The sequence below is a fragment of the Podarcis liolepis genome (assembly GCF_965112155.1).
Source record: "Podarcis liolepis genome assembly, chromosome: 13".
In the NCBI taxonomy this organism is placed as follows: domain Eukaryota; kingdom Metazoa; phylum Chordata; class Lepidosauria; order Squamata; family Lacertidae; genus Podarcis; species Podarcis liolepis.
Window position 1 is genome coordinate 2,719,437 of NC_139573.1, and position 17,677 is coordinate 2,737,113.

Here is a 17,677-nt window from a genome sequence, read left to right on the forward strand (position 1 = left end):
GCTGAGGCTCCAAGACTTTGGCCACCTCATGAGAAGAGAAGACTCCCTGGAAAAGACCCTGATGTTGGGAAAGATGGAGGGCACAAGGAGAAGGGGACGACGGAGGACGAGATGGTGGGACAGTGTTCTCGAAGCGACCAGCATGAGTTTGACCAAACTGCGGGAGGCAGTGGAAGACAGGAGGGCCTGGCGTGCTCTGGTCCAGGGGGTCACGAAGAGTTGGACACGACTAAACAACTAAACAACAACAACAAATTATTACATGGGATCAGACAAATTCATGGCAGACAGGGCTATCAATAGCTATAGCCTGCCTCCACAGGCTCCACATGCTTCTGGATAGCAGCTGCTGGAAACTTCAAGAGGGGAGAGCGTAGCTCTTGTGTTTGAATGTGCTTGCAGGTTTTCCCATGACGGGCATCCGGTTGGCCACTGTGAGAACAGGATGCTGGACTACAGGGGCCGTGGGCCTGATCCACCAGGGCTCTTCTTACGTTCTGACATGTGAACCTATGAAGAGACCTGCTAGATCACACCGCAGGCTTATGAACTAGCTTAGCATCCTGTTTCCACAATGGCCAACCCGATCCCTATGGCAAGCTCACAGTTTGTGACGAATCCTCTGACGAGCAGCAATGAATCAAGTGCAAAGGCCTTAAAAAAAAAAGAGGGGGGAAATAAAGGTTGCTTAAAAACCAGAAATCCCAGGGGCAAGGAGGGGGGTGACATGGAAGATGCCACATTCTTGCTCATTCTTGCCCCGCCCTGGCACTCTGCCTGGCTCCCTAAAATACCACCTGATTTACGGGCAGCGTTTAGGGGAAAGCCGTAAAGAGTTTTTACAGTAAGAAGGGACAAAAAAAAGGCGCAAGCGATCAGCCAAAGAGAAGGTCAAGGGGAGGTTCCTGGGCTCACATGCCAGCTGGTGTGACTCTCTGCCAACCTGCCTCAGAGACCCGGCCTTGTAGAGAGAGGTGGTAGGATAGGGCACCGGGCTTTGGGGTGTGTCTGGCTCAGATGGAGAGCCCCATGATCGTGAAGTAAAGCTTGCATCCTGCAAAAGGCTGAAGACAGGCAGAACTCCTGGCTCCCATAACCCCTTCTGCATGCCATTCTCCTCTCAGAAATCCCTGCAGTTCTGACCCTTTCTTCCCTCATCTGTTGCAGAACGCCCCACTTCCCCTCAGCCCTGAGCCCAGAAACCCAACCTCTGATTTCCTCCCTCGCTGCAACTCCATTCTCTGATCTCACTGGCAGGGACAGTGTAGGGCGAACCGAAGAGGTTCTTGACTGGAGGACGTCATAAGTGGCACTGGCTCGTAGGTTTTTGGAGAAAGGCATTAATTCTTCGCATTTCAGCAAGTTGCAGCTGCACTGAGGGCGACAACAAAGCAAGGCCTACGAATACTATGAGCAAAATCTCCACTGCGTGTTTGAACTACTTCTTCCAATCTGGGAAAAGTGACAACGGCCATTCCCAGCACCCCTGGGATTTTGGGTCCTGAAATTCCTCAAACTCCTAAAGGGCTTGAGAAATGGGGAAAATATCTTGTCCAAGTTGGGGGCAGGCATTAACACTCCATAGTAACACATCCTGTGCCAATTGTTGAGAATAAGCTACAGCTTATCCTCCTCTAAGTGGCTGGGACAGAAACGTGGGCTCCCCTGTGATTGCAAGTCCCTCGGGGCAGAGACCTGCTGCTTTGTACTTTGCAAAACAATTTGCATGTTGCTGTTGTTGTTCAGTCAATTAATCGCTTCCGATTCTTCGTGATGCCATGGACCAGAGCAGGCCAGGCACTCCTGTCTTCCACTGCCTCCCGCAGTCTGGTTAAAATTTGCAAGTAAGGTGGCGCAATCATCCTCATCGAATCAGCTTTTTTTTCTGGAGAACCCAGGAGAGCGGGATATCAGCCCCTATCCCTAGTGGAAAGCTTTATCAGACACCTCCTTGCTGCCCACTCCACCCTGCCCCCCAAGCTTGCTTGCTCTAGTCACCAAAACTCACCTGATACAAAGCACATCTTCACTCGTCTTATTGCCTCCCTGTTCTCAGCGACAGCAACGTCATCCATGCCACATGTGAAGCAACAGTTTGGAAGAGGAACATAAGAAGAAGCTGTCCTTTGGTCTATCCAGCAAAATACTGCCAACACTCACAGCATACCATCCAACATAGGGACATCCTATTCAATAATATGGGACGTGGGTGGCGCTGTGGGTTAAACCACAGAGCCTAGGACTTGCCGATCAGAAGGTCGGTGGTTCGAATCCCCGTGATGGGGTGAGCTCCCATTCCACGGTCCCAGCTCCTGCCAACCTAGCAGCTCGAAAGCATGTCAAAGTGCAAGTAGATAAATAGGTGCCGCTCCGGCGGGAAGGAAAACGGCGTTTCCGTGCACTGCTCTGGTTCGCCAGAAGCGGCTTAGTCCTGCTGGCCACATGACCAGCTCCCTCGGCCCATAAAGCGAGATGAGCGCTGCAACCCCAGAGTCGGCCACGACTGGACCTAATGGTCAGGGATCCCTTTACCTTTACTCAATAATAACAGTAATAGCAATAATAATAATAGCAATAATAATAATGTTATTATTTATATCCCACCCATTTGACTGGGTTGCCCCAGCCACTCTGGGTGGTCTCCAACATATAAAACACTAAACATTAAAAACTTCCCTATAGAGGGCCACCTTCAGATGTCTCCTAAAGGTTGTATAGTGACTTATCTCTTTGGCTTGAGGATCCTGCGTAAGTCCTGCTTGCAGGTTTACTGTTATGTACTAAGCTTGGAGGGACGCGGGTGGCACTGTGGTCTAAACCACAGAGCCTAGGGCTTGCCGATCAGAAGGTCAGCAGTTCAAATCCCTGTGACAGGGTGAGCTCCCGTTGCTCGGTCCCAGCTCCTGCCCACCTAGCAGTTCGAAAGCACGTCAAAGTGCAAGTAGATAAAGAGGTACCACTCCGGCGGGAAGGTAAACGGCGTTTCCATGCGCTGCTCTGGTTCGCCAGAAGCGGATTAGTCATGCTGACCCGGAAAAACTGTCTGTGGACAAATGTTGGCTCCCTTGGCCAGTAAAGCGAGATGAGCGCCGCAACCCCAGTGTCATTCGCGACTGGACCTAACTGTCAGGGGTCCTTTAACTTTACCTTTTGTTCTACCAAGCCTGGATCTTAGAACAATAGGCAGGTAGGATCCTAGAATGCAACAACTGATTGAACTGCAGGAGCAGCCCAATCAGGCTCCAGGATGGAAGCAGAATCAGCCAATCAGACGGGACCCATTGTGTAAATAATGTCTATAAAGCCAGAGGTTTGGCCGCGTGGAAGGGGGGCAATTCATTCACTGTCTTACGAGCTGCAATAAAAAGCATGAAACCACTACACAACTCCGAATATATTTCATTTTCCATAATGGTCTTCTGGACCATTGGCCTTACGGTATAATAATAATAATAATAATAATAATAATAATAATAATAATAATAATAATTTATTTATACCCCACTCATCTGTCTGACTGGGTTTCCTCAGCCACTCTGGGCAGCTCCCAACAGAATATTAAAAACACAATAAAACATCAAACATTAAAAACTTCCCTAAACAGGGCTGCCTTCAGGTGTCTTCTAAAAGTCAGATACTGTAGTTGTTTATTTCCTTGACATCTTCAGTCCTTAGCTGAATCTGGCCCATGTTGCTCTCACTGTTTTGCACGTCTTTTCCAGGGGCCTAATCTGGCTCCTGTGGCAGTTTACTTCCTGGGGTAAAATCCTTTAAAAAAGGCTCAATAACTTTGGGGTAAAATCCTAAAAAAAGCTCAACAACTTCAATCCCCCCCCAAAAAAGTCAACAACTTTGGCTGGGGTCAGCCCCCACGGCCCTTCACTTCATCAAATCTGGCCTTCTTTGAAAAAAGTTTGGACATCACTGGAACTTTGTACACCAAAGTAGCCAGAGAGAGCTCACAGTGTGAAGCGATGGGCACTAGATGGAGCTCTAGCCTTTGGGAAGGAGGCCAGGGAGATTTGTTTTTGTATATGACCAGAGATGGTTCCCATGACTGTTTTCAATGGCCTGGATCCTGAAAGAGAGAGCACCTCTGAGTACATGCAAAGTGCCAACTTATATGCTGCAGCTAATCACAACGAGCATCTGGGTCAGAAGTTTTGACCTGAAGTCAGTCTCTCTCTCCCTTCCTTCCTTCCTTCCTTCCTTCCTTCCTTCCTTCCTTCCTTCCTCTCTCTCTCTCTCTCTCTCTCTTTTTCTCCTCCTCCTCTTCTTCTTCTTCTAGAACATGGGTAGGCAACCTAAGGCCCGGGGGGCCGGATCCAGCCCAATCGCCTTCTCAATCCGGTCCGCGAAGCAGTAGAAAGTGTCCTTTTATTTAAAATGCATCTCAGGATTATTTGTGGGGCATAGGAATTCGTTCATTTTTTCTTCTTCAAAATATACTCCGGCCCCCCCACAAGGTCTGAGGGACAGTGGACCGGCCCCCTGCAGAAAAAGTTTGCTGACCCCAGTCTAGAATTTGGGAGAACCCTGGTGAAAGCGCTTAATTAACAAAGCAGTTGGGAGCAGACGCTGATGATGATGATGATGATGATGATGATGATGATTAATTTCTTTATAGGGACTGGATGGATGAATGAAACCTAGAGTGCACCTAACACAACATTATCTAAACTTTGTTTCAAAGCAGGAAACTAGTTTGGTAAGGGATCTCTTCTGCGGAAGAGCACAAAGCGACAGTTCCTGGGGATCTTGGGAGAGGAGCCCAACTGGATTGGTTTTCTAGTCTTTCGTTCCCTGTTGTTATGTACTGAGTTGAATAGGATCCAGAATGCAGCGGTCTGATTGGTCCTAGAACAATAGGGTCCAGAATGCAGCAGTCTGATTGGTCCTAGAACAATAGGGTCCAGAATGCAGCAGTCTGATTGGTCCTAGAACAATAGGGTCCAGAATGCAGCAGTCTGATTGGTCCTAGAACAATGAGATCCAAAAGGCAGCAGTCTGATTGGTCCTAGAACAATAGGGTCCAGAATGCAGCAGTCTGATTGGTCCTAGAACAATAGGGTCCAGAATGCAGAAGTCTGATTGGTCCTAGAACAATAGGGTCCAGAATGCAGAAGTCTGATTGGTCCTAGAACAATAGGGTCCAGAATGCAGCAGTCTGATTGGTTCTAGAACAATAGGGTCCAGAATGCAGAAGTCTGATTGGTCCTAGAACAATAGGGTCCAGAATGCAGCAGTCTGATTGGTCCTAGAACAATGAGATCCAAAAGGCAGCAGTCTGATTGGTCCTAGAACAATAGGGTCCAGAATGCAGCAGTCTGATTGGTCCTAGAACAATAGGGTCCAGAATGCAGCAGTCTGATTGGTCCTAGAACAATAGGGTCCAGAATGCAGAAGTCTGATTGGTCCTAGAACAATAGGGTCCAGAATGCAGCAGTCTGATTGGTTCTAGAACAATGCAGCAGTATGATTGGTCTGCAGGAGTCCCCCAATCCAGCTCCAGGTGGAAGTGAATCCGCAACCTGATTGGCCTACAGGAGAATCCCCGAATTAGCCAATCACGTGCAGCCCATTGTGTAAATAATGTATATAAAGCAGATATTTTGGGGGAACTTTCATTCCTCACTCCTATGAGCTGAATAAAGAGCATGAAATCCACACTTGACTCCGGGTATATTTCACCTGTCAGGGCTGTTCACCTCAGCCTTACTTTTCGCCCCTCACCAGGTTGACTCGGTAGAGACTTTGACCAAAAGCTTCTCAGGATTACCACGACGGGTAAATCACATCTTTTTGGTGTGAGGCAACTTCTTGTCGGTGATGGGATCGCCAGCAGGTGGCCGCCATATTGTGAAAGGCAATGGTCAACGTATTCATCAAACCGCCTGAGGAGAATGACGTCGAAAGGCCCAAATTCCAGAAATCTCCATGCGGCTGCCATTTTGCGTCCGTGTCTGTGTGTTTTTTTTTCTCCCGCTGCGCGGAGGACTTTTGAATCCCATCGAAACAGCAAGATTCCTGCTGTTAGGCTTCTAAAAATGAAAGCACCAAAATTTGATGTTCTGAAGAGAAAATATGGACGACGTAGCGAAGGTTTTGTGGCATTTTGCACATTTATTTTTCATTTTTTAAAAGCCCTGCCTGAAGACGTCCTTCAGCAATGTCTGGCATGGGTCTGGCTCACTCCCTCCTGTGGAATCACACATAAATAATAATATAAATAAATTTTTATTTATACCCCGCCCTCCCCGGCCAGAGCTGGGCTCAGGGCGGCTAACACCAGTAAAATTACAATAAAAACATAACAGGGGGAAAAAACAATTTAAAATACAGGTTAAAAATACAATTTAAAATGCAGCCTCGTTTTAATAATAGCCCATAAATCAAAACCATAATGGAGATCCATTTGGGGGGCCACATAAATGTCCACGGCTGCCATTTTGTGTGAGGTAAATCCCAAATGTTACCAGAGACATCGTGGCTATTTGGTTTTAAGAATCCCACAGCGCCAATTTTTGGGACCTCCTTGCCTTTTATAAATCACCTCCCAAAATGTCTGTTATGAAGTAAGTGGTCTTTTGGCAAAGTTGCCTTGAGAAACGGCCATTTGTGTTTTGGCTTCGCATCATTTTGTTGTTGTTTTTTTTTAAATTATTTTTATTCAATTTCCAATATAAAATGTAAACATACATTTTCAATATTATTACAAATACAAATTTTGACTTCCTTCGACTCATCCGCAAATCTTCCGTTATCAAATCTTCTATCCGCAATTCTAAATTTAACATTGCCTTTTGTTTTAAATAAGCTTACTCCCTTGTTCCCTTTTTTACAGTGTTTCTAATATTATTTCTTCACAAAGCTTCCTGTAAACCCACAAACGTTGTTTGCTCATCACATATGCTTTTATTTTATAATCGCATCATTTTGATTTGGCTCTCTTGGTGTGGCCTTATCCCAGAGTCGACACCAGTGCTGTTTTGATTTATTTTCGTTTTATTAGAGACCTTTCAACAGGCTTGCTCATATTTTGATTATTAAGGAGTCCCAATAATTTAATATTCTGAGTTCTGAGTGGGTGAATACATACTGGAGTACCCTACGAGTCTTTATTGCGTTTAAGGCTGAGGTAAAATATACTAAGTTTATTTCTTCAATGATAGTAATAATAATAATTATTATTAGTATTATTATTAATAGTAATAATAATTATTTCCCTCAAACTCAAATTAGCGCCGCGAGGGGCGCGAACCCGCAGCTCTGAGGAAAGGGGCGGGATAACAGCACCTGCCTCTCGTGACTGACATTCGAGAAGCTTAGACCAAGGAGGCGGGTGTCTAATTTTATTGGTCTGCTGAAGAATGTAGGCGTGGCCAAAGGCCGAGTTGCGGGGAAGGGCTCCCTCTCCGCTCACATTACCGCCCTGTCGATTTGACATGAAGAGAAATCCAATCAAGGAAAGGGAGAGCCTGATTTGTGGGCGGGACCCTGCATGTGATAGGCACTTCCAAGGAAGAGGGGCGGGGCCCCCACAGCGCAGGACGCGGAGCGACCCTCGAGGGGAGGACGCCCGCGAGCTCGAGAATACTGTTAAAAAGCGGGGCGGGGCTTATTCCGGAGGGGGGGGATATGATTGGCCAGCAGAGGCGGGACCCGCTCGAGTTCTGCCCCGGGGTTGGCCAACGCTCGGAAAGCCTGCCGCGCCTGCGCCTCGGCGCTGTGATTGGCGTCTCGGCAAACCCCGCCCTTCCCTTTTCGATTGGTTGCTTGGGAGAGAGGCAGGCGTGAGGAGAAACAAGAGAAGTTGTTTGAGTGGCGGCGGCGGCGCAGAGAGAGAGAGAGAGAGATAGAAAGAGTCACCAGCAGGCTCCTCCCTCCTGTTTTCCCCGCCCTACGGCGCGAGCGCTCGCCGGCGATTGGCCAAAGGCAGCGGAGGCGCCCGGGGATTGGAGCCCCTGGCGCGCGGTGGGCGTGGTCCCAGGGCTCCTCCTCCTCCGGCGCAGCGTACGCAGAGGCACGCACGGCGAAAGGGAGGGGGCGGAGCGCAGCGCGCGCGCTCCTTCTCCTCGCTCGCTCGCTCTCTGTGAGGGGAGGTCTCGCTCGCTCTCCCTCCCTCCCTCCTTCCCTCAGAGGCGCGCGCGCGCGCTCTCGCTCCTTCCTTCTCTCTCCCTCTCTCGCTCTCGGCGGCGCCGGGGAAGCCGGAGGAGGAGGAGGCCGGAGGAGGAGGAGGAGCGGCGGAAGGCCGAGAGCGGAGTCCGGGCCGCGCCAGGCCGCGGCTGGGGGCCGGTCACGGTGGCGGAGCCGGAGGAGGCCGGGCCCCGCCCCGCCCCCATCCCCCCACCGGCGGCGGCGGCGGCACCACAACCGCGGGGGGGCGGCGGCGGCGGCGGTGTCCGGGGCGGCGCTTCCCCGTCTCCTTCCCCCTCCTTGGCGGCGGCCGCCCCTCCCTCCCCCTCGTCCCCCGCGGGGCCCATGGAAGGCCTGCCCGTGGAGGTGCGGGGCTCCAACGGGGCCTTCTACAAGGTGAGGAGGCCGGGGTGCGGGGACAGGCGTTGCCGTGGAGACCGGGGGTGGGGGTGGGCGGGGCCCCAGGGGTTGCCATGGAGACCCCGGGGAGGGCGAGAGGGGCTTCGAGGCGGGCGGGCGGGTGGGGGGGGCGGTGGCCACGCTGGGCGCCCGGGCCTTCCCCCAGGGTGAGGGGTGGGGAGCCTAAAGGCAGGGGGGTGTCTGTTTCAACTCCAACCCCCCCCCCCCAAATCTGGTACGTTTTGTGGCCCCCTGGGTTGAAATATGGGGGGGGACTCCTCTTCTGTCGGGTGGCTTTTCTAGGGGCCATGCAAAAGGGGGAGAGGAAGAGGGCATCTGGGGGGGGGCTTAAGAGGAAAGTGGGGTTGGGGGGTTCTGGAAAGTGAAGCCCCTACAAAGGGGGAAGCAAGGGCTGGTCGGGGTTCTGCAAAGGAGACTCCCCCCCCCCGGGCGTGGGGTTGAAGGGGTCAGAGGGCCCGTTGTGGGGCGGGGCTGAAATATGGGGGGGGGAGACTCCTGTCTGGTGGCTTTTGCAAAAGCGAGCGTGGGGGAGGAGGGCATCTTTGGGGGGGCTTAAGAGGAAGGTGGGGTTGGGGGTTCTGGAAAGTGAAGCCCCTACAAAGGGGGAAGCAAGGGCTGCTCGGGGTTCTGCAAAGGAGACTCCCCCCCCCCGGGCGTGGGGCTGAAGGGGTCAGAGGGCCCGTTATGGGGCGGGGGGGGGGGAGAGCTGTGGGCCTTCAGACTTAAGAGGCAGGGCCATGGTTTGGGCGTGTGTTGCAGCTCATGGGGCTGGGTGGGTTGGGAGTGTAGCCTGGGGTTGGTTGCAAGTGGTCGCCAGGTCAGCGTCTATGGGTTAGAAGGGTTGAGTCCAGTGCAGCGCTCATGTCATGGCTTTGCAATGCCGGGGATCAGCTTAACAGAGGCCTCTGCTCCCTTCCAAAGGCCTGATCTCATGGGCAGGCTGGGAAGGAGGGGTCTCTTGTGTCACTTGAGCCTCATGTTGCACTTACCTGCTATTTTTATTTTAGTTTCCTCCGTCAGGCACATCTTTGGAGTCCCTTCCCTACATCCTAAAGCCTGCCTTTCCTGGTAAGGTACTCCCTCCAAAAGAGAGTACCTTGAAATGCCATGAGCGTATTAGTCAGCAGCCATCCAGCAGGCAGAAATATATTTATATCACACTGCAGTCGAGTTTAGTGCTCCTTTATTGTGTAAGGAAATAAGGATGGGAGATCTTGTAACTGTATCTGTTTGCTGCTTGATTGGCACTGACACATGTTCCTCCTTACTTGCCGCTCTTCTCTCCCAAAGTGCTGCTTCCGCCCAGGTGCTGCAAGTAAATGTATTTATAAGGAAGGTGCTCCAGTTCCACCCCTCCTTGAAGTAACTTCCTGCCTTGTAGGGAATGACTCTGTATGTATCTTTATGAAGCAGGTGCTGTTAAAATAGGGAGGAAATAAACTCACCTTGGAAAGTACCACTGTTCAGTGGTGGGAGTGTTAAGTTCCACTTTCCATGCCTGACATCTCCAGCTAAAAGGGCCTCAGGTAGGACAGCGAAGGAAAAACCTCTGCCTGGTCCTTGCTGAGTCTCATAATGGACCATACAGGGCCAGGTGTTTGGCGCAATAGGAGACAACGTCATTTGTTTGTGCTTTGAAATATGTTACGAGGCAAGTGGAGTGACGGGTCTCTCCCATCAGTGGGATTATTGTCACCCTGTCTTGCTATAATAAAATGCTGAGTTACTTTATATTCATTTCCCTGATTAGTTCTGATGGGAAATGTAATCGTCCTTCCGGCTTGCACAAGGCTGGGCCCAGCTGAGATCTCAGCCTGCCTTCCAGATTCAAGGCCTGCTCTTTGCAGTTTACTGCTTTTGAGCATCCAACCATGTTCAGTGGAATTACCTTTAGTAGACTAAAAGCATTTCATCGTAGCAAGACCTGAGTTTCCCAAGTAACTTTCAGTGTGTCTAAATTAGGACCAACAAGCTGTTCCCAGGCTCCAGTGGGCTCCTCAGTTCCAGATCCACACCTTTTTTTTCATATTGGAAAAGGGCTTTTTTCTCCCTTTAGCGTGGTAACAGGAATGCCAGTCTCTCTAGAAGTTGAGGCTTTCATCGTCACTGAACCTAGTTGTCAAGAATGCTGCTTTGCCCAACATGAAGGGTCAAACATAGATAAGGAGGAAGCCCAAGATATCTAGGGTATGAGATATTCTGTATTCTGCCAAGCGCTACTGGGCCTGTGCGGAGGAGTGATGTTTTGTTTCAGCGGAATCTCTGGTCCCTATCCTGTAGTGAGAAGCGATGGCTTGTTTAGAAAGGCCTCGGGGAATTTTGTAACCTAAGCACAAGGTTGTGAGGTGGGGGCTCACTGTATTGTCTATTCCTAATTTTAGACTCCCCACTTCAGAATGGAGACACAACCAGTAGATGGCCATGAATCGTGAAGGTTTGCCTGGTGCCTTCATTACTTATCTTTAGACACCAGGCAAAAACCTTTCTCTATAACCAGGCCTTTGGCTGGTTAGCATTCTATAGCCTTTTAAATGTGTTTGTGGAAGGGGGGTGTCTGGTATGTTTTTGTTTTATTATGTATTTTGTGTTCTCATTTTGTATTTTCATGTTGTGTACCGCCTTGTGATCTTCAGATGAAGGGCGGTATACAAATTTAATCAGTAACAGTAATAAGAATAATAAAAGACCTAGGAATATTTGAGGGGCTAATCCTCGTCTCCCGTAATGGAGTGGGTTATTTTTAGCCTGTTTGCGTGCTCTTTGCCGTGGCATCTCCATAGATTCCTTATCAAGTAATTTATTTTTAAACTCATAACCCTACCTTATCGCATAACATTTTTACCAGCAGGAAATCATGTTACATGTCCTCAAAAGACTCAGCCTGAGAAACTGGGGCTGCAGGAGACATGGGGTTCTTAAACCGTAGCTCCATTGGTAGTGCACCTGTTTTCGTATGCAGGAGATCCTGAGCTCAATCCCTGATGCCTCCGTTTAAAAGAATCAGGCCGCAGGTGACAGAAAATACATTTAGGCCCTGGGGCCAGTAAGAGCAGACAGTATACTGGGCTTTGCAAGCCAAATAGTGTCTCCTGGTAAAAGGCAGTCTGTGTTTCCTAGGGACTCAGGTGACGCCAGTTTCTGCAAACGTCCGCTCTTAAGTAACTGGCTCAAATGGCTTGGGGAGCAAGTGTACAACGAGCATCTGTGCAGCATTTCATCTCGTGTCTCTCATTGAGGAATCCTTGCTGTCTAGATCCTTCCTTCCAGCAGTGCTTGTTTGCATTCCCCTTCCTTGCAACTGCTTAAGTGGGGGCTGCTGCCGGAAGCCGTCTGTGCCCCAGCGGACTTGCGAGAAAGCTGAACGAGGAGAAAGTGGGAACGCTCTACTCGAGCCAAGCGTTGTGTCGTTCTGTGGAAAGGTGCTGGGCTTCTGAACAGGGTTTTAAAGACTGCACGTTCCTCCTGACAGTGGCATATTCTTCACCACACCCCATTTATAGAATTGCATCCATAGAGGGAGGGTATGCTAACTAACTTCCAAGCTGAAGTATACGATTTGCCCATATTCTTTTCCGTCTTTCGACTTCAGCAGCTGCTTCTTCAAAGATTTCTGCAGCACCTTGGCTACTGTAACTCCATCTTTGCTTTCAAATGCACGAGCCACAAATCAATTCTTTGGTGTGTTCCTGGGCTTCCCAAAGGTTTTCATGGAAGACCTTATTTCTTAGAGTTTGAAAGGTGAGCTTTTGCCCGCCAGTCACTGCTGGTGGTCCTTTGTAGAACATCTCTAGCGTTGCTGTTTCCGGCTAGAGTAAAACAACAGGGTTGTAACTCTACCTGAAGCATAAGAGTAAGGTTAATGGACTGGCCTTTTTTCCTTTTTCAACAGAGTTTGCATGTTGACAGAATATCAATTGTAGGCAGTAATTCACATGGCGGTATTGCCTTGCCACTGGTAGTTGTCTACATCCTGTTAACTTTTAACTACCGCTAGTAATAGTTGATCTAAGAACATAAGAGCCCAGCTGAGTCAGTGGTCTGCTCTCACAGTGGCCTACCAGATGCTGAGTGCAACAGAATTTGTGATTCTCAGCAACTGGTAGTCGAGAGGCCTGCTGCCTCTGATACTGGAGGTAAAATGTAGCCCTCCTCGTTAGTGGCCATTGATAGCCTTTTGTCTCATTCTCTTCTAAAACCTCCCCACGTTCATGGCCATCACTTTGTTGGAGTGAATTCCAAAGTTTTAAGAGTTTGGATTTGATATCTCGCTTTATCACTACCCGAAGGAGCCTCAAAGCGGCTAACATTCTCCTTTCCCTTCCTCCCCACAACAAACGCTCTGTGAGAGACTGAGAGGCTTCAAAGAAGTGTGACTGGCCCAAGGTCACCCAGCAGCTGCATGTGGAGGAGCAGAGACATGAACCCGGTTGCCGAGATTACGAGACTACCACTCTTAACCACAACACCACACTGGCTCCAGCTATGCACTGTTTGAAAAAGTACTTTCCTTTGCTGTTTTGAGATTTCCAACAATCCGATTCATCAGATGTCCACGAGTTCTAGTCTTATGAGAGGGAGGAAACCATTTTTCTACCTCCTTTCTCACCATACATAATTGTACAAGTTTCTATCATCACTCCCCACCCCCAATTCTCACTTTTTTATTAACTGAAAAACCCAAGTATAACATTTTGTCATAGAGGAGTTTCTCAATCGCCTTGATCATTTTGTGTGTCCTTCTCTGAACCGTGTCCAGCTCTACAACATGCATACTGCACTTTTCTGTACATGGTATTCCAAGTACAGTTACCATTAATTTGCATATCATTTGTTACAATATTGGCAGTTATATTTTCAGTCCCTTTCCCAATGACCCCTAATGTGGAATTTGCCTTTTTCGCAGCTGCTGAATGCAGGATTGACATTTCCCTCGAGCTACCCCCAAGGTCTCATGCCTAAGAACGAAAAGAAGGGCCCTGCTGGATCATTTGTAGTTCCTCGCAATTCCACAAAAAATGGTGTCTTCGGCAGACTTGGCCGCCTCACGGCTCACCACTAACTCCTGGCCATTTATGAGCAACTGAAGAAAGCACAGGTCCCAAACTTGGGAGCCCCACTTTCTACGTCCCGTGAGGAAAGCAATCAGTTTATTCCTACTCTCAGTTTCCTCTTCTGTAACCAGCTACTGATCCAAAGGGTCCCTCTGCTCTTATCCCATGACTGCTGAGTTTAATGAGGCGTTTTGGGTGAGGGCTTTTAGCGGTAGCTTTTTGAAAATCCGTGTGCTTGTTGACACTCTCAAAGAACATGTTTGCCACCAGCTTTTCACAGTTCTTGAGCTATCCAAGCTTGTAATTTCCCTAGATCCCTTTTTAAAAAAATTGTCTTACAGCAGCCACTTTCCTGTCGTCAGGTATCAAGGCTGAACTTTGGGATAAGTTGCAATTTTTTTTTTTGTAGCAGGTTGGTAGGTTCACGTTTCAGTTCTTTTAAGAATTCTTGGGCGGCTGCCATCTGGACCTGGCGATTTCTCAGCTTTTAATTTGTCATTAAGTCCTACAACCTCATCTCTTGTGACCCCTCTTCACCTCAGTTCCTCAGATTTCTTTCCTGTGAAAGTTAGTTTAGGCACAGGGACCTGGACAGAATGGACTCTGTAATCTCCTTTTCCTCCTTTGACTTGCTTGTCGTCCAAAGGACCCACTATCTCCCTAGCTGGTTTCCTACGTATTTCTAATGTTTTTGAATAACTGTTTATTGTTGGTCTTAATGTGTTTAGTGATGTGCTCCTCAGTTGTTCTTCTTCAAGCATCCCTTATTGTCTGCTTGCATTTCTTTTGCCAGAGTTTGTGTTCACTTAGACAAGGCTTCAGTCTTCGGTGCTGCTTGTTAGCCACGCTGGCTTCTTCTTGGCCCTGGTGGGACCTTTCTTGATCTACATTCTGCATTGTGGCTGAGCTTCTCTTACTGTGGCTCAGATCAACCTCCACGCCTTCTAGAGAGCTTTGACCCTCTTCACTTCCCTATTCAACTTTGCTTTTGTTGTTGTTGTTTAGTGGTGTCCGCCTCTTCGTGACCCCCTGGACCAGAGCACGCCAGGCCCTCCTGTCTTCCACTGCCTCCCGCAGTTTGGTCAAACTCACGCTGGTAGCTTCAAGAACACTGTCCTACCATCTCCTCCTCTGTCGTCCCCTTCTCCTTGTGCCCTCCATCTTTCCCAACATCAGGGTCTTTTCCAGGGAGTCTTCTCTTCTCATGAGGTGGCCAAAGTATTGGGGCCTCAGCTTCACGATCTGTCCTTCCAGTGAGCACTCAGGGCTGATTTCCTTTACTTTTAACAATCCCATATTTTTCAAGGCGTTTCCTCTTTCAAAGTCAGATGTGGCTGTATTGGATATCTTGTGCTAGATCTGGGAGAGTCCTGGCTGACCAGGTGCCTGGAATTTTATGCTGGTACTTGAGATTTCAAGTATTTTACCCTATTTGGGGCCGAAAATACTTTATGCAAGCAGCTTTGCATACATGTTCCCCGCAGGAGAGAATGCTTGTGGAATGTCACTGCATGTCAAATAAGTTGTGCACAGATGGCCTAGCGGACAGTGGCTGTATGGCTTGCACACTGGCTTGAGAGCCAGTGTGGTGTAGTGGTTAAGAGCGGTAGTCTCATAATCTGGGGAACCGGGTTTGCGTCTCCGCTCCTCCACCTGCAGCTGCTGGGTTACCTTGGGCCAGTCACACTTCTCTGAAGTCTCTCAGCCCCACTCACCTCACAGAGTGTTTGTTGTGGGGGAGGAAGGGAAAGGAGAATGTTAGCCGCTTTGAGACGCCTTAAAGGGAGTGAAAGGCGGGATATCAAATCCAAACTCTTCTCTTCTTCTTCTTTTTGCAGCAGCAGCAACGAGAATTTTTAGTGTCCGGCTGCTGTACAGCGATCCACCAAAGAGTAAAATTACCCTCTGCAAATTCAGGGGTTCTCAAGTTGTAGAGTTGCTCATGAATGGAAGCGGTTTGTGTGTGTGGAGGGCTTGAAACTTTAAAGGGGGGGTTCCTTGAAACTCTTTGACTTGGTGTCCCAAGCATTGCAAAGGTTGTACGCTGCAATTTTAATTTAGCCCTAGCAGCGTAAAGCCAGAGGGCAGGTAGACCAGGCTTGAGGTGTGGAACGTGGGAGATATAAATGTTCCTGTGTGCTGGCCTCATGGAATGAAGGGGGCTGATCCATCTGTGCTGAATGAATGATAAATGAGATTCTCTCCGCTGGCCTGGAGACGTATATAGCCTCAGGCGCAGCAGGGCTTTAAAGGGGATTCTTGGAGCTCGGCAGGCTGTGGGAGAGGGCAGGCATGGAGTAGTTCACAAAGACTCCAGAATCTTTGATCCTGCCCACATCACGGTTGCGGGTCCTCTGCCTCTGCCTCTTTGCTGCTCTCTGAATGGCCAGGCTAACTGTTGACTGTGTCTAAGGCCTCCGATCCAAGGCCTCAGGATGCACCCACTAGACTGATAGGGAGCAAAGGGGGGAAGTTATTCTCCCTCCCTCTTGCCGTGTACATCCACTGAAGCTGAGTGTTGGAAGATTCAGGACACATGAATGAAAGTATGTCTTCATGCAACTCATAGTTGACCTGTGGAACTCACTCCCACAGGAGCTACGGATGTCCGTCAAGCCAGGTGGCTTTCAAAGAGAATTAGACACTTTCCTGGAGGAGAGAGAGAGTTGTCGATGGCTGCTAGCCATGAAAGCTCTGCTCTGCCTCCGCAGTTACTGGGAAGAAGGGACAGGGCAACTGGTGGGTCTCTGGAAGAACCGGGTGCTGGCTGAGATGGGCATTTGGCCTGATCCAGCGGGCTCTTATCACGCCCTCCATGTGGGCCTGCAGGAGTATTTTGCTTGGGCGATCAAATTGCGGGTAGCATCCAGACTTGCTAAAGAGGTCACCAGGTCCTGGGACGAGGAGGAGAGAGATTTTTAGCATGCTGTTGAGGAAAGGAGTCTTGGGAGGCAGCCATGTAGTCAAGGATATATGCAGGGCACCTCTTCCAACCAGAGGTAGCTCCTTTCTGCTGTCTCCAATAGATGCTGGTTGAGTGGTGAGATTCCCAACTTAGATTTTCTCTGTCCCAGTGAGTTGTGCGTGCTGGAATAGTGGCACTGCTTTACTGGGCCATGAACTCCGCTTAAAGCCGGCTTCCTCTGGAGCTGGGAAGGAGGCGTGTGGCTGTTTGCTCGTAGCGGAGCAGCTGGCGGAGAAGACACCTGTCCCCAGGAACACCTGTTCCTCCCATCACTCTGTAGACATGCAGGACATTTCGCCCTGCCCTCATCACGCTCCAAACTCAGAACATGTTCAGGCCTCTCTCCCTTGATTGCGGCCCTGCGGCTGCCCTCCCTTCCCCACCCTGGCAGTGCCAGGTGTCCCGTGTTGCGGGCAGCAGGAGATGAAGAGAGGCAGGGTCATGGCTGCCCCGTCTTCTAAAAGCCACACGCCTGGAGGGATAAGGCTGTGGCAGAGAATGGCCACCACGCGGAGTGGTTGTTTGTGGAATACTTTAGCCTGTATTCAGGGGTGGAGTTGGCCTCCCTAAATCAGAAAACTAATCCAAGCGTGGTTTTCCCCTTCAAAAATGTCACCCCCCCACATGTTTATCCATCTGTGTCCGTTAACCAGGCTAACCATTTGCCTGTTGGACCCTTTTTTTCCTAGCAACTCCAGAAAACATTCACTCACAAGTGTTACCAAATGTCCCAAACGTCAATCCTGGTGGAAGCCAGGCCGTTCGGGTTTTAATCTTGAAACTGTCTTGGGTTTTTGAGGAAAAGCGGATTATGCATCTTGTAAATAAGTACAGTGGTACCTCTGGTTACATACGGTTCAGGTTACAGAGTCCGCTAACTCAGAAATAGTGCTTCAGGTTAAGAACTTTGCTTCAGGATGAGAACAGAAATTGTGCTCCTGCAGCAGCAGGAGGCCCCATTAGCTAAAGTGGTGCTTCAGGTTCAGAACAGTTTCAGGTTAAGAACGGACCTCTGGAACGAATTAAGTGCCGTATTTTTTACTCTTTGAGACTCACTTTTTCCCTCCTAAAATGTAAGGGGAAATGTGTGTGCGTCTTATGGAGC

At 49.4% G+C, this 17,677-nt stretch overlaps 1 protein-coding gene and 1 long non-coding RNA gene across 3 annotated transcripts in view; both read left to right on the forward strand.

The window, feature by feature from the left end:
• LOC310692274 overlaps nt 1-17,677 on the forward strand; it is a 77,546-nt gene that overhangs the window by 18,243 nt on the left and 41,626 nt on the right. The window lies entirely within an intron of this gene.
• The window catches only part of FXR2 (FMR1 autosomal homolog 2), a 32,252-nt gene continuing 22,723 nt past the window's right edge, over nt 8,149-17,677 (forward strand). The window contains exon 1 of one of the 2 annotated variants that reach the window (XM_083472612.1): nt 8,149-8,532. In XM_083472612.1, coding sequence (XP_083328738.1) covers nt 8,482-8,532 — 51 coding nt within the window. In that variant the 5' untranslated portion in view covers nt 8,149-8,481. The remainder of the gene's footprint in view (nt 8,533-17,677) is intronic. The other variant, XM_083472613.1, reaches the window with a different exon arrangement.